Source organism: Athene noctua, chromosome 20 (assembly GCF_965140245.1).
Source record: "Athene noctua chromosome 20, bAthNoc1.hap1.1, whole genome shotgun sequence".
Lineage (NCBI taxonomy): Eukaryota > Metazoa > Chordata > Aves > Strigiformes > Strigidae > Athene > Athene noctua.
Window position 1 is genome coordinate 12,701,805 of NC_134056.1, and position 12,475 is coordinate 12,714,279.

Sequence of the window (12,475 nt, forward strand, 5' to 3'; positions counted from 1 at the left end):
GGTCAGTCTATCTGCGATGAGTCAGAAGGAAAAATAGTAAATGTGAGAAAAGGCCGGGACGGTTGAATTTGGCAGGGGAAGGCGGGCTGGGAGCATCAGCATGTGTTAAGATGGACTGTCAGGTTTTGCTGGGCTGAGTTCTGTGACTGTTTTGGAGGGTTAGATTAAATTTGTATGGCTATTAACTTTTTGGTTGCGAAACAATTCAGTTAACAACAGGTGCTAATTGCTTCCTTTTAACTGATGTTCAACATCTGAGCAGCCAGAAAACAGTCTGGAAAACTGGATCTCTGGGAGATGCCTCGGTGGGGCTTGTGAAGGCCCATGGGGCGAACTCCCAGGGATTTCTGAATGTCCCTGTGTGGGACAAGACGGGTGCACCCTGGCTCAGACCAGTGAGGGCTGTCCTGCCAGGACCCCCCTCACCCCAACAGCCCCGACCCCACCATGGGCACGTGCAGTTTGTGATGCTGGTCGGTGGCAGCCCTGTGTGCCCGGGGGAGCCGCAGTGGCTCTGCCGCCTGCGGCCCTCCCTCGGTTCAGAGCCCCCCCTTGCCCACCAGCCTCACTGTTCCCACGGCTCGTCCCTTTGGCTCTTTGCAGAAGAGCCGTTTGGTGGTGTGAAAACTCTTTGGTGTTAATTACTGGCTTTTTGGGTGCAGTTTTGTGATGTGGTGATGCTGGAGGCTGAGGGGACACCTCATGGCCCTCTACAACTCCCTGAAAGGAGGGTGCAGAGAGGGGGGATGAGTATCTTGAACCAAGTAATAGAACAAGAGGGAATGGCCTCAAGCTGCCCAGGGCAGGGTCAGGCTGGCTCTGAGGAAGGATTTCTGTGCAGAAGGGGCTGTTGGGCGTTGGAATGGGCTGCCCAGGGCAGGGGGGGAGTCCCCATCCCTGGAGGGGTTGAAGAGTCGGGTTGACCCAGTGCTGAGGGATCTGGGGGAGTTGGGGACTGTTCATGTTGGGTTGATGGTTGGACTGGAGGATCTTCAAGATCTTTTCTAACCGAGATGTTTCTGTGATTCGGTGACGTGTCCTGACACCACATGCCCGTCCCAGCATTGCCCTCATCCTGCTGCTGCAGCGCTGCCAGCTCCAGCACAGGTGGTGAAGTGCCAGGAAGCTCCAACTCTGTGGTGTAGGATTTGGTTGGGGCTCACTTGGCTCCCTAGGGTGGGTCAGGCTGCCACCACAGCCCAGCCACCCCCGGGCCCTACAGCCCCACTGCTGCTCCCTGGCAGAGCCAGTGCACACAGTGATGCTGCTTGGTGTGAGCCCAGTCCCTGCCACAGCCCCTTCCAGTGCTGCCACAGGTCTGGCACCCATGGGGGGTGCAGTTCCCAAGTTGACCCAAGGTGCAAGGCTGGGAGCCACATCCAGCTAATGCTGGCGGGACATGGCTGTGTGGGGCAGCTCTCGGCCAGCCTCACATGGGAGCCCCAGAGTTGAGGTGCTTCGCATAAGCCTGTTGCTTTACCTTTGTTTTTTTATTTTTATTTTTTCCTTTTTTTTTTTCTTCATTTTCTTTCTATTTTTTCTCTTTCTTGTTCTCATTCTCACCCAGCTTTTTACATTATCCAGCTCTGCTCTCTTTGCAGTTCATACCCATCACAGACGCTCTTTAATGCCGCTCGGAAGGATTCACAGCCCTTCAGCAGAGGTATCACCGTGCCCCCATGCCCAGACACCCTGGCTTATGTTGTGATAGTGAAGCCTTGTCACCTTTATGCCAGAATCCAAAGATAAGCTGTAGCTGGACCATAAACTGCAGGGTTGGTTGCTGGGATGATGGTGAGCTTCCCTGGGCTGGAGGTTGGGCAGGGCAGCTGGGACGGGTCCTTTGGTCTTTAAGGCTGGGAAACCACCTCGTCATGCAGGACCGGGAATGCCAGAGTGACCCGGACATCTGCCCACTGGGCAAAGATGAGCTGAGTTTGAGCAAATGTGAACAAGAGCAGGTGCAAGCCTGGCATCATCTTATTTGCAGGGAGAACCAGAAGAGATCCTGGTGCCTTTATTTCTCTGCAGGCACCTAGGAGCAGCCAGATTTTGGGGGTCCTGAGCATTTTGCCAATGACTGCAGAGGTAACAGGTATCCTCACCCACTGCCCCTCTCCCGGCAAGCAGGGCTTGCAGGACAGGCCACATTACCGGCCATTTGGTCCTGGCAGCATCGGGCCGAGCGCCGATGCTGGTGTGAGTGGCCGGTGGTGGCGGCTGCAGCGGGAGGGGCGCAATTAGCACCTCCGGGCGGGAGATGAAAGAGCCGCTGGCGCTTGGAGATGAAAGAACCAGCGGGGCCACAGCGCGGGGCGAGGACGGGAGGTGAGGGGAAGCACCGAGAGTTGTTTTTCTTCTCATCTGTGCCGCGCAGCGGGATGGTGGCAGCCAGCGCTGGGCTTTCCCAGGGCCTGACATCGAGCCCCATGCCGCAGGGCAGCGCTCCCCACCCGCTGCCCGGCTGAGGTGTCAAAGGGGCGGCGGGACCCGCTGAGCATCCGTCAGGACATTGCATGGAGGCAGGGAGGCTCTGGGGTGTTTGCCAAAGGAGAAGGGGTGCAGGGGGGATGTACTTGCGTGGGGGCAGCTGTGCTACTCCAGGCCCTGCCCGGGACTGTGCTGGCTGATTGAGGTTGTCCCTGTCACCCAGTGGCAGGTGCCATCATGCAGTGGTGACAGACACAGCAGTTACACAGCCTTGGGCAAAGTCTTCATCTCTGGTTTGTGCGTGGTGAGGCTGGGGACAGGACTCAGTGCCTTGTCTGAGAGTGGGAAACCTTGGTGTCCCCAGTCCCCGGGACTCCTGTCCCCAACAAGAGCATTCCCATGTCACACCATCGCGATGTGGCATGCGGTGGAAGCCCATCACGACTGGTGCCCTGCCCTGTGCTGTGTCATGCTGCCATTGCACACTGTGCTCCCTTTCGCTCAGCCCTGGGCTTTCAGGAGGGCTGTGTGTCAGGCTGGTCTTTCAGTGCCTCCTCTGCCATCTCTGCTCAGGTTCAGCAGGGCACAGGCAGCACCTAGGCAGGTCCCCTTTTATCAGGGGGGGATAATAATCTCTTTTTTGCCTCTCCTTTGCCCAAGACTAAAGCTGGAGGAGCAGGAATCCTCAGGGCAGTCAGAGTCACCGTGGGGCGAGCGGGTGTCTCCTGGGCTGCCAGGGATGCTGTGCTTCAGCAGTCCCTGTAATCTGCACTGCTGTGGTTTGTCCCCAATGGCTCATGCAGAGCAGTGAGAGCTGGGCGGTGCTCAGAGAGATGGGCACCAACACCTTCCCCAGAAAGACTGGGACTTGCAGGTTTGGACTTTAACTTGCCTTGGACTTTGAGGTTGAGCGTAGCAAGCTGATTCCCCCCAGAGACTACCCAGGTATCTGATGAAGGCCCATTTTTCATGTCTATGTATCATTTTTGTATGCAAAAGCCTGTGCAAGGGCCTGGGCTGTTGCTTTGAGGAGCCTCAACCTTGCAGGTATCTGTGGAATGGGGCTGACCAGGAGAAGCTCCCACCTGCTTTGTCCCTCCATCTGTCCCTCCCAGGGTGAATACCAAGTCTGCTTGCCCCAGGCTGCTCAGGCAGAGCTCAGAGGGTTTTATCCTCTAGTCCTGGCTCTGTGCACCCCAGAGCTCTGCCAGGCTGCAGGACTTCTTGGCAGGCTGGCGGTGGCCAGAGGCCCCAACTGGCTATGGCCACAAGCAAAGGACAGTGAGGAAAAGGGCACTGAGCCCCCTGACATGGCATGTGGGGACCAACAAGGCTTCAGGGATGCACAGTGTTGGACGAGGATGCTGATGAAGCCAAAGGGGTCTCCAGCTTGGTGTCTGCATAACCCAGACTGCAATGATTCATCACTGCCTGGACTGAAATGAAGAATCTTGGGGGGAATCACTTGTTTCAGCTTAAAATGTTGCATTTTATGTTAATTTTCATTGCCTTAGGGTAGCTTGGTTGGTTCTGAACCGCATTGAAATATTTGGTTTTAAGCATACCTCAGGGCAGGGGAAGCGGAAAATCTGGACCCGTCCTCTAAACACATCTCTCCGTTTGTGTCTTCTGGCTGGTCTCCCAGCAGGTCTGGGGCTGCTGCCCACCCCGGGGCCACGTGTGCTTGCTCAGACACTGCTGTGCATCTCCTATGCTGGACCCGAGTGTGCTGGACGTGTGGAGCTGGGGAGGAGCTCTGGGGAGCCAAGCTGGGCTGAAGGCACTGGACAAACCCTCCTGGCTGCTCCTCTCTCACAGCTGCAGCAAGTTTGACAGTGCTCTGCCTGCCCCTCCCTGGAGAGCACCAACCTCTTCAAGACCTGTGGGATTCGGTTGGCACCGGGAAGCCCAAGAACAACAGCCAGGGGGACCAAGGTCCCGACTCAGCTCTGCACCTCTCCTCTGCACCAGCTCTCCCTCCTCCTGCCTTGTCCGCCCTGGCTACTGGGTAAGGATCACTTCTCACCTTGCACAAAACTTAATGCCCATGGCCTTGGCTCGATTTGTGGCTCAAAAGTACTTTTGAACTACGGACAAGAGGTTATAACTCACCCATGTGCTCATCTCCAGTACATGGACACATGTGCAGAGGTGCTGCCACAGTCTGTGCTGGTGCGGTGGACAAGCTTTGCCCTCACTGCCGCGAGTGCTGAGGCACCTGCCAGGCAACAAACTAAACCTGCCTGTGTGTTTCCCATCCTGCCTGCTGGACACCAAAAGTGAACCAAAAGTTTTTTGAAATCAACCCAGAAATGCACTGGGAGACAGCCCGTGTTTATCATGCTTCTGCTTCCCCCTGAATTCCAGTCCTCTGACATGTTTAGATCAAACCTGATGACCCAAATCTGACTTCAGCAACTGAGAAGGAAAGTGACCTTCTTGAAAATAGCAGCCCAGGAGAGCAGCCGCGTGTGCTTCAGGCCACCCCCGGCCACTGCACCCGGCCGCACTGCGGAAAGTAGCAGCCAGGCAGCACCGAAACGTTTCACTGGTTTTACTTTAGTTACTTTGCAAAACAGAATGTAGCACTGATGACACCTTCACAGCATCCTACGGCAGCGCAACAACCCTGGAAGCTGTCGCCAGTGGTCTGTGCAAAACCACAGTGGGCTTGGGCCAGGATCTAATAAACATGTACGTGCAATGCAAAAACCATCTGCCTCTACACAATGGGACCTACTGACAGAGCTGGGGGAGCAGAGGGTCACCTGCCCCTCACCAGAGCACCTGGAATGGGCCAGCTGCTTGTTGGAGGACCTGGAAAAGTCCCCCGGGCCTTAGGGACAGGAGGGTTGTGAAGTCAGGGAGGGAGCTGCCTTCACAGCTGGCTGCAGGTGGAGGCAGAGGGGGAAAGAAGCAATAGGGAGAGGGGGGGAAAGGAAAAAATTGATCATGCATCCCTCCTGCCTGCTTTCCTTGTTAGAAGCATGGACCTGTCGAGGCTACGAGGCAACAAGTGAATCTGGAATTTGTGGGGTCTCGCAGCCAGGCAGGAAGGCAGGGATGTGTCCCCAGGTGTGGGACTCTTCAGACACTCAGCACCTGCTGGGGCCCTGGGTATCTCTCAAGCCGACTTCCCCGAGCTGTCAAAGGTCTCCAGCCAAAAATGGGGCAGAGCAGATATTTTTAAAGTAAAGAAACCAAGAACACACTTTTCATTTCAGGATCTCTCCTCTAGCCCCTTCTTTATCTCAGCATCAAGCAGCCGCAATGGGCAGAAGTTCAAATTGCCACCCCAGACAGGTCTCATTTAATTAGAAACTGGAGCAAGAAGGATTTAAACCCAACTGTTCTGGGGTGATGTCTGCTAATGACTGGGGCAGGGAGATGTGGTTTATGGTGATGCACATCCCATCCCAGCTGTGGCCGTATTTCCCAGGGAGGCCAGTGCCTGCTGTGCTCAGTGCTCTTAAAATCAGGCCGCTCTAGATGCCGACCTGGGGCCCCAAGTGTTGTGCAGATGGGTTTTTCCATGGCCTGGTGACGCTTTCCCAGCCTCACTTCCTACCTTTCAGGGTAGCCTGAAGAGGAGTGGGAGTTTCCGATCTTGCAAATCCTGACGTGCTTTGGTCAGTGGTGTGGGAAGAATCAGCCTGAGCCTGCAAGCTGCTGAGGGGGAGCCTGGGGTGAGCTGCAGCGGCTCCAGTGGCTGGAGGCTCTGCTGTCCCAGGGACCCCTGTCTAGAGGACAGCCATGGCAGCATGTCGTGATGAGCAAGGGCTCCCTGCAGCATAAACCTCAGGGGAGGGAACCCCTCTTTCACCCCCACCCACAGCCCCATCCATCCCTCCCCAGGGGGAGACAGACAAGGGGGACCCCAGCCATCTCAGAATGTGGAAGAGGGTCCCCTTGCCTCGGGGGGCTTCCCCTGCTCCACTCCCCCGGGGCTGCCTGCCTGGCTGGCCCCCCACTCCCAGAGCCCCTTCCTCCCCCGGAGCATCCGCCGGGCTGGGCAGGGTCTGTGCAGAGCCGGCAGGGACGGCTAGCCCCAGAGCCCCTGCTAAGTGCTTGTGGGGTTGGGTTTTTTCCCACTCCTGGGAACCAAGCGTCAGCTTTTGTTGGTGAACAGACCGTAGCTTTCATGTGAAAAGGTTAGTACAGTATGTTAGTTCCTAATGAGGGGATAATAGTGTCTGATTCTCACACCCCAGGGACTGCGAGGTTACAGCAGCACGGGAGAAGGGTATTTAACACCTTCACCCTGGGAACCTTTTCCCTTTGCAGCCAGAGTCCCAAGCTCTTGCCAAGATCAGGGAGGAGGAGGAGGAGGAGGATCATGGTGCAGCATCTTTGTCCCCACTTCCCTCTCGTGACCCAGTCCCATCCCATCGGCACACACGTTCTTGTGGTGGGGGCAGCCAGCAGGAGAGCCTGGGAAACAGTTGGCTAATAAATCAGGGTCGGGCCGCCCATCACCAGCTCAGTGTCAGAATCTCCTCAGCTGTGGGTACCACGGGGAAGCTGTGGGTCACAGTGCCTGGCAGGGACACGGTCTTGGAGCCGAGTGTGTGGGGCGTGGGGGTGAACCCCCTTGGCGTGTGCACTGCCCAGAGGATGGGTGCTCTCAGTCTCTGTCCCCACAGCTGTCACCTCCCTCACTGCCTCACAACCTTGTCTGTGCCAGGACTGGGGCTCATGGTGACACCTGGGAAACCCTCAGTGAACCAGGGTTTTGGTGTGGACATGTCCCACAAAGCCCCAGAGCGCAGCACAGCCCGAGTACTGTGCAGGGAGGATGTAAAGGCCCTGCTGCCCTAACTTGCTTTTCCTAGAAGAGTCAAGATTCCTTCCTAAATCCAGCCTCCCACCCCATCCTGCTGCAGTGGCTTAGGAGGGGGACAAGCCCTGTGAGACTTGGGATCTGGGGACAGCCCCACATGTGGCTGTGGCCCCCTCTGGGGCTGCCAGCCATTCGCAGCCACATGCCATCCCAGGGCAGGTACCAGATACAGGTTGGTGTTGCCATTTTCTTGGAGGTAAGAGTGTCCAGTGAGGGCAGCCCAGACAGACAGCATGGTGAGGTTTCACAGGGACTGCAGTGCCGGTGGTGGCTGGAGGTACAGAGCCTTGACAGTTTGGAACAGGAGTGTCCCCAGGGAACATGCTGCTGCTTTTCTAACTGCGGGGGCCTTGGATTAAACCCCCAGATGCTGTATTTATTGAGGAAGTTCAATTCAGACTGCCTGTGCCGGGAGCTGGAATGTCCTCAGATCAGGAGAGACCAGTTTTGCCAAATTCCACCCTCATGGGATGCCAGATTACAAGTGTCATCACCTGGGCTGTCACTCCACTCGGAGCCTTTAAGGGCATGACACCTTCCCACTACTTAGCAATCTTAGAAATGGCAGATTTTTGTAGTAACCCTTTCCTGGGTGACCTGTTTCTTACTCTGAGGTTGCACGTGGGAAACCACCAGCTTGCACATCCCCAGCAAGATGTAGCTGCCTGTCCTTGGTTTGCTGCTCCTGCTGGGTCGTGCTCAGGGGGGATGACAGATGCTGAAAATAGCAGCTGAGGTACATCCGTGCCAGCAACTTGGCACTACTGTGGCCCCTCCATGAGCCTGGGTCATACATCAGAGCATCAGCAGTGGGGTTTTGTGGGGGTTATGGTCTGTGCCTGCTAGAAACAACGTGCTGAGGAATTACTACTGCAAGTAATGGCCAAAGTCTGTGTTCAATAATGTGGGGAGGGCTGGCTCCTGTGGTGCCCACCGGGCTCTGCCAGCTCGCCATCGCCATACCAGCCCTGGGCATCCCGGTGATCTGCGGGGGAGTCTTCAAGCCACCTCGCCCCTGTCTGCTGACTTAGACCCATCCTTGTACCCAACAGTGCCTGGCTTCATTGCTCAGTTCTTTTGTGCTCTTTTCTTTCTCCTTCATTCCTTAAAATAGCAGGATGCCAATTCCAGCCTCACTGTGTTTTCCAACAGCATCACTTGGAGGGTGTATGCTCTGGTTCCTGCATCTCAGTTTGCAGTGCCACAAAGCCAGTGGCAAGGCCTGCCTGTCCTCCCCAGTGGTGCATGGTCCCACAGGTGCACTGAGTGAGTGGCAAACCCCTCTCAGGGGATTGGGGCTCATGGTAACAGGCTGTCCTCTGCTCCCCAGAAAACCAGAGGAGAGCAAAGGGTGGGACTTTGGAGGGAGGTGGGCTTTGGGTTGGATCTTTCTGCAGAACCTCTGCATCCCCAGGCTGGTCATCTCCCCCAGCCTGCTGAGCTTTGGAGATTTCCAGGTCAATTGAAAGTGTGGGAACACCTCTGCTTCCCTGGGGGGAACAGGAAAGGGGCCCAAGCCAATATGCCTGCCCAAGTGTGGAAAAAGCTGGAAAGGTGGATGGGGGAGGTTGGGAAAGCAGTTACTTAAGACCAACCAAAATGTCACAACAAGGCGTGATGATGGTCATTGCCTATGGCTTGGCATCGCAAAGCACACGAAGAGTGAGAATCCAACATTTTGCTTATCCAATGGGTTGTTTTTAAATGTCCAAACCTCTGGAGTGGGGGAGCTGAACTGTGGTCCAGGCCTGAGGAAGGGAACCAGCAGCCCCAGGGACTGGCCATGAGAGTGGTTAAGTTTGGGAAGAATTTGCTTTACTGAAATAGGAGCTCTGAGGACCAAAAACGTACCAGGTCTGATGACAGAGCTTGTGGGCTGTGCTGTATGGCTGCTGTAAGGCATGATGTTAAATATTTGTAGGACAGTGGGTTGGAGAGGTATGACCTTGCCTAAGGTTCTGCACAGACCATGTGGGCAAGGCAGAGTCATGATCCCTCTTCATCAGTGGGCAATTTCTGTGTCGTAAAGGCTGGATTTGGGGCTGTTGCCTGGCTCTCCTTTGTACCAGGTTGATGTGGGTGCAGATGTTGCTTCTCCAGGCCATGCTCCTGCGGCTGCTGCCCCGGCAGACACAGGGACTCCCAGGCCCCATGGTGGGAAACAGGGAGAATTGCCAGTGACTGCCAGCAGTGGCATTGCCCACGGTGTGCCTGGCTGCACAGCCCCTTCTCAGGCTGCTCCAGCCCACACCCATCCTCCGGACAGGAGGGCAGCGAGTGGACCCCTTGCTGGCCTGAAGGTGGGTGGATGGGAGCTGCTTGCCCACTCTGGTATATGGGTTTGCACCATCCTTGGGCCCAAGGGGCATCTTTCTGGGTCAACCTGCACAAGCCTGTTTGCACCGGAGGAGATGTTTTCCAGCTGAGATAGCCTGGGCCTGAGAAGCAGACATTCCCTCGCTCAAGTGTGCTGAAATGTTTAATTAGAGTTTAACAGCAGCCTGGGAAAAAGGTGTCTTGTCATATTTCTGGGCTGCGTTTTGTTGTTGAACTGCGAGCCCTGTATGAGCACAGCCGAGGGAGACCTGCTGCACAATGGGCTCTTTATGTGCCTCTCCCTGCGGCTCGCCCCGACCCTGAACTTTCCCATTAGCTGTTGGCGCAGTGCCCTCACGCATGTGCCCGGGAGGGAGCCGGCACTGCTCCGCGCCCGGCAGCCAGGACAGGACGGGGATGGGAGTACACAGCAACGCAATGGATTTTCCTCTGGTTTTTGGATTGGTGTGGCAGGAGAGAGAACAGTGTGGGGTGTCCAGAGGAGAGGATGTCCCACCAGCTGCACTTGGATGTCCAGATGAGCCCAAGGCACCCTTCAGTGAAGAAGGCTCCGGTGTGTGGCCATAAGGACACAATGTGATGGCCGTGCACGTGGCAGGATGCTGGAGTTCAGCAGGATGACAAATGGGGACACAACACTTGCCTGTGAGGGACCCTCCCTCACCCAAGCCTATCTGAAAATGCTGATCATAGATTAAAGATTTCGTTTCTCAGACCCCAGCAGAATTCAGACCTCAGTCCCATCCCTCTGCCCCCACACTGAGAAGGAAAGATGCTCAGCCCTGCCTGGCTGGTGGAGCCAGTGAGGCTGTAGGACAGGATCCTTAGCCCTCTCCATCACCCCCTGGGCACCCGGGTGGGCCCTGGGGAGCACCTTCCTGAGGGAGCTGGGGAGGAATGTGAGGAATGGAGCACACACCTTCCTCACCCGACTTCACCTCCACAAATAGCCCATCAGCTTTTTCCACTTGCAGGTATTTTTTTCTGCAGGGTGAAATTAAAGTTTTGCCACCACTTGCCTGATGATGTCCTGTTCATCAGTAAAAGAGCAAAACCAGGTTTAGTGGGGTTCGATTGCTCCTCTTGCCAGCTCTCCCAGCTTTCTTTCCTCCAGTTGGCCACTGAAACAGTAGAGAACAAATCCCTTGGGTCCAGCAAAAGCCTAAAAAAATGTCACACGTTTGTGTGTATATTATTACCCCTTTTTACCTTTTTTTTTGTGTGACACAAACATGCGATGCTCTAGGTAGCCCCCGGGGTCCCATGCTGCAGAGAAGACATGGCAATGTTGGGGCCCCCCAGGAACACGCCTGTGACCTCACATGTCACCAACATGCTGGGGTCATGTTAGCATGTCTGGAAGGTGTCGGGCTGGGAATGCAGGAATAGGTGCACAAGGTGTCCCGGGGTTTCTTCTTGTTCCAGCAGCAGCAGCTCTTCCCCTGGGCTGCTCCTGAGGGCTTTCCTCTTGTAGATCCCAGTTAGCAGCTTGCACAGCTTCTTTCTGAGACTGTTTTTGGGAGATCCTTTTGGAGAAGCCTGGCAAGAGCTGGTGTTTTCCCTCAAGATTAGATACAGATGGTTGTTCTCAAAGGAGATGGTGCTCCTCTGTGCTGGAAGTGTTGGCAGAGCCCAGCCATGCAGCTTCACACTCTGCTCCCCGATGGGATGAGCTGCACCACTCAGACCAACCACTGCATCAGATGGTGAGAGACTTCCAGAGGTGCTTGGCACTAGCCTGGTCCTTACCAAAATCCCTGCTTTTTCCACCCTTAATCTACCAAAGGTTTCTCAGTAAGTTTGGGGCCTCTGCAGCAGCACATGGCCCGTGCACCTTTGCTCACAGTGTGTCCTACAGCTGTACCCATCCAGCTTTGGTCCCAGAGGTCCCGGCCAGGGGTTGTCTAGAATGCTGGCAGGATGGATTGGGAATGTCATCTTGGGTGTTAAAGTTGCTCCCTATTGCCTGTATTACCCTTTGTCCTGCTCTGGACGTGCAGGCAGTGCAGGCAGAGGCTGACACCTTGGCCATGGTGATGCCATGGAGGAGCTGTGGAGACCTCCCGCTCCTCCTCCAAGCGCAGTGACAGGGATGAACTGAAGCAGGGACCATCCCAGACTGCCTGAGATGATTGTGCAGAGGGACTGACTATCACCAAATTCACGGGTAGGACATGCCGTTTCCATGGTGACATCCTGGTTGAGCCATACGACCAGCAGCACCGTGGTCCCCTCCATTACTGCTCCATTTGTCAGGAAGCTTCCCCAGCCCTGGTGGCCCTGTGAGATGAGCAGGGTCTGCACCAAGAACAACTTTCTCTCCAACAGCCCTGACCTGTGCTTGAGCTAATACAGGTGAGAGTATGGGATTTTTATACTCTCCTTGAGGATGAGGACAAATCTCGACTCACAGCAGGGATGATTCAAGTTAGATCTTGAGCTGTGAGAAGAGCTGGGCATCTGCATCAGCAGAGGCTGTTAGGAATGGCGTGTGGCTCACGGGTACATTGGCTCCTGACCTGGGGCCTCTGGTGATGTGGTGGCTCTCCAAATCTGGAACATCTGGGTGGCTGCTGCCTCATGGAGAGGTGGGCATCTGAGCAGTGCTGAGCTCTCTCCGGGCTGGGACCAAGGAAAGAAAGCCTGAGGGCCTGCAGGGCTGTCAGAGAGCAGCACTGATGCCACAGTGAGGGACAGCCAGGCCTGAGACATAGCTTCTGTGTTTTCTCTGCTGCTGATGGCTGAGCCCCAGGCTAGGGACCCACAGGGGTGGAGCTGCCCATGATGTGGGATGAACCTGCAAGAGCACCCACCACCCTGGGGTGCATTTCAGCATCACTTGCATGATCTGCCCCTTATGAGCTGCAG

General features: G+C 55.7%; 1 protein-coding gene across 5 annotated transcripts in view; it reads left to right on the forward strand.

The window, feature by feature from the left end:
- EXD3 (exonuclease 3'-5' domain containing 3) overlaps positions 1-12,475 on the forward strand; it is a 297,682-nt gene that overhangs the window by 257,660 nt on the left and 27,547 nt on the right. For 2 of the 5 annotated variants that reach the window (XM_074923669.1, XM_074923667.1), the window contains one exon: positions 4,079-4,597. The exons of the other annotated variants lie outside the window; for them this stretch is intronic. In XM_074923669.1, the coding sequence (XP_074779770.1) occupies positions 4,079-4,516 (438 nt within the window). In that variant the 3' untranslated portion in view covers positions 4,517-4,597. Of the gene's footprint in view, positions 1-4,078; positions 4,598-12,475 lie in introns of those variants that run through there. 5 annotated transcript variants of the gene reach the window in all.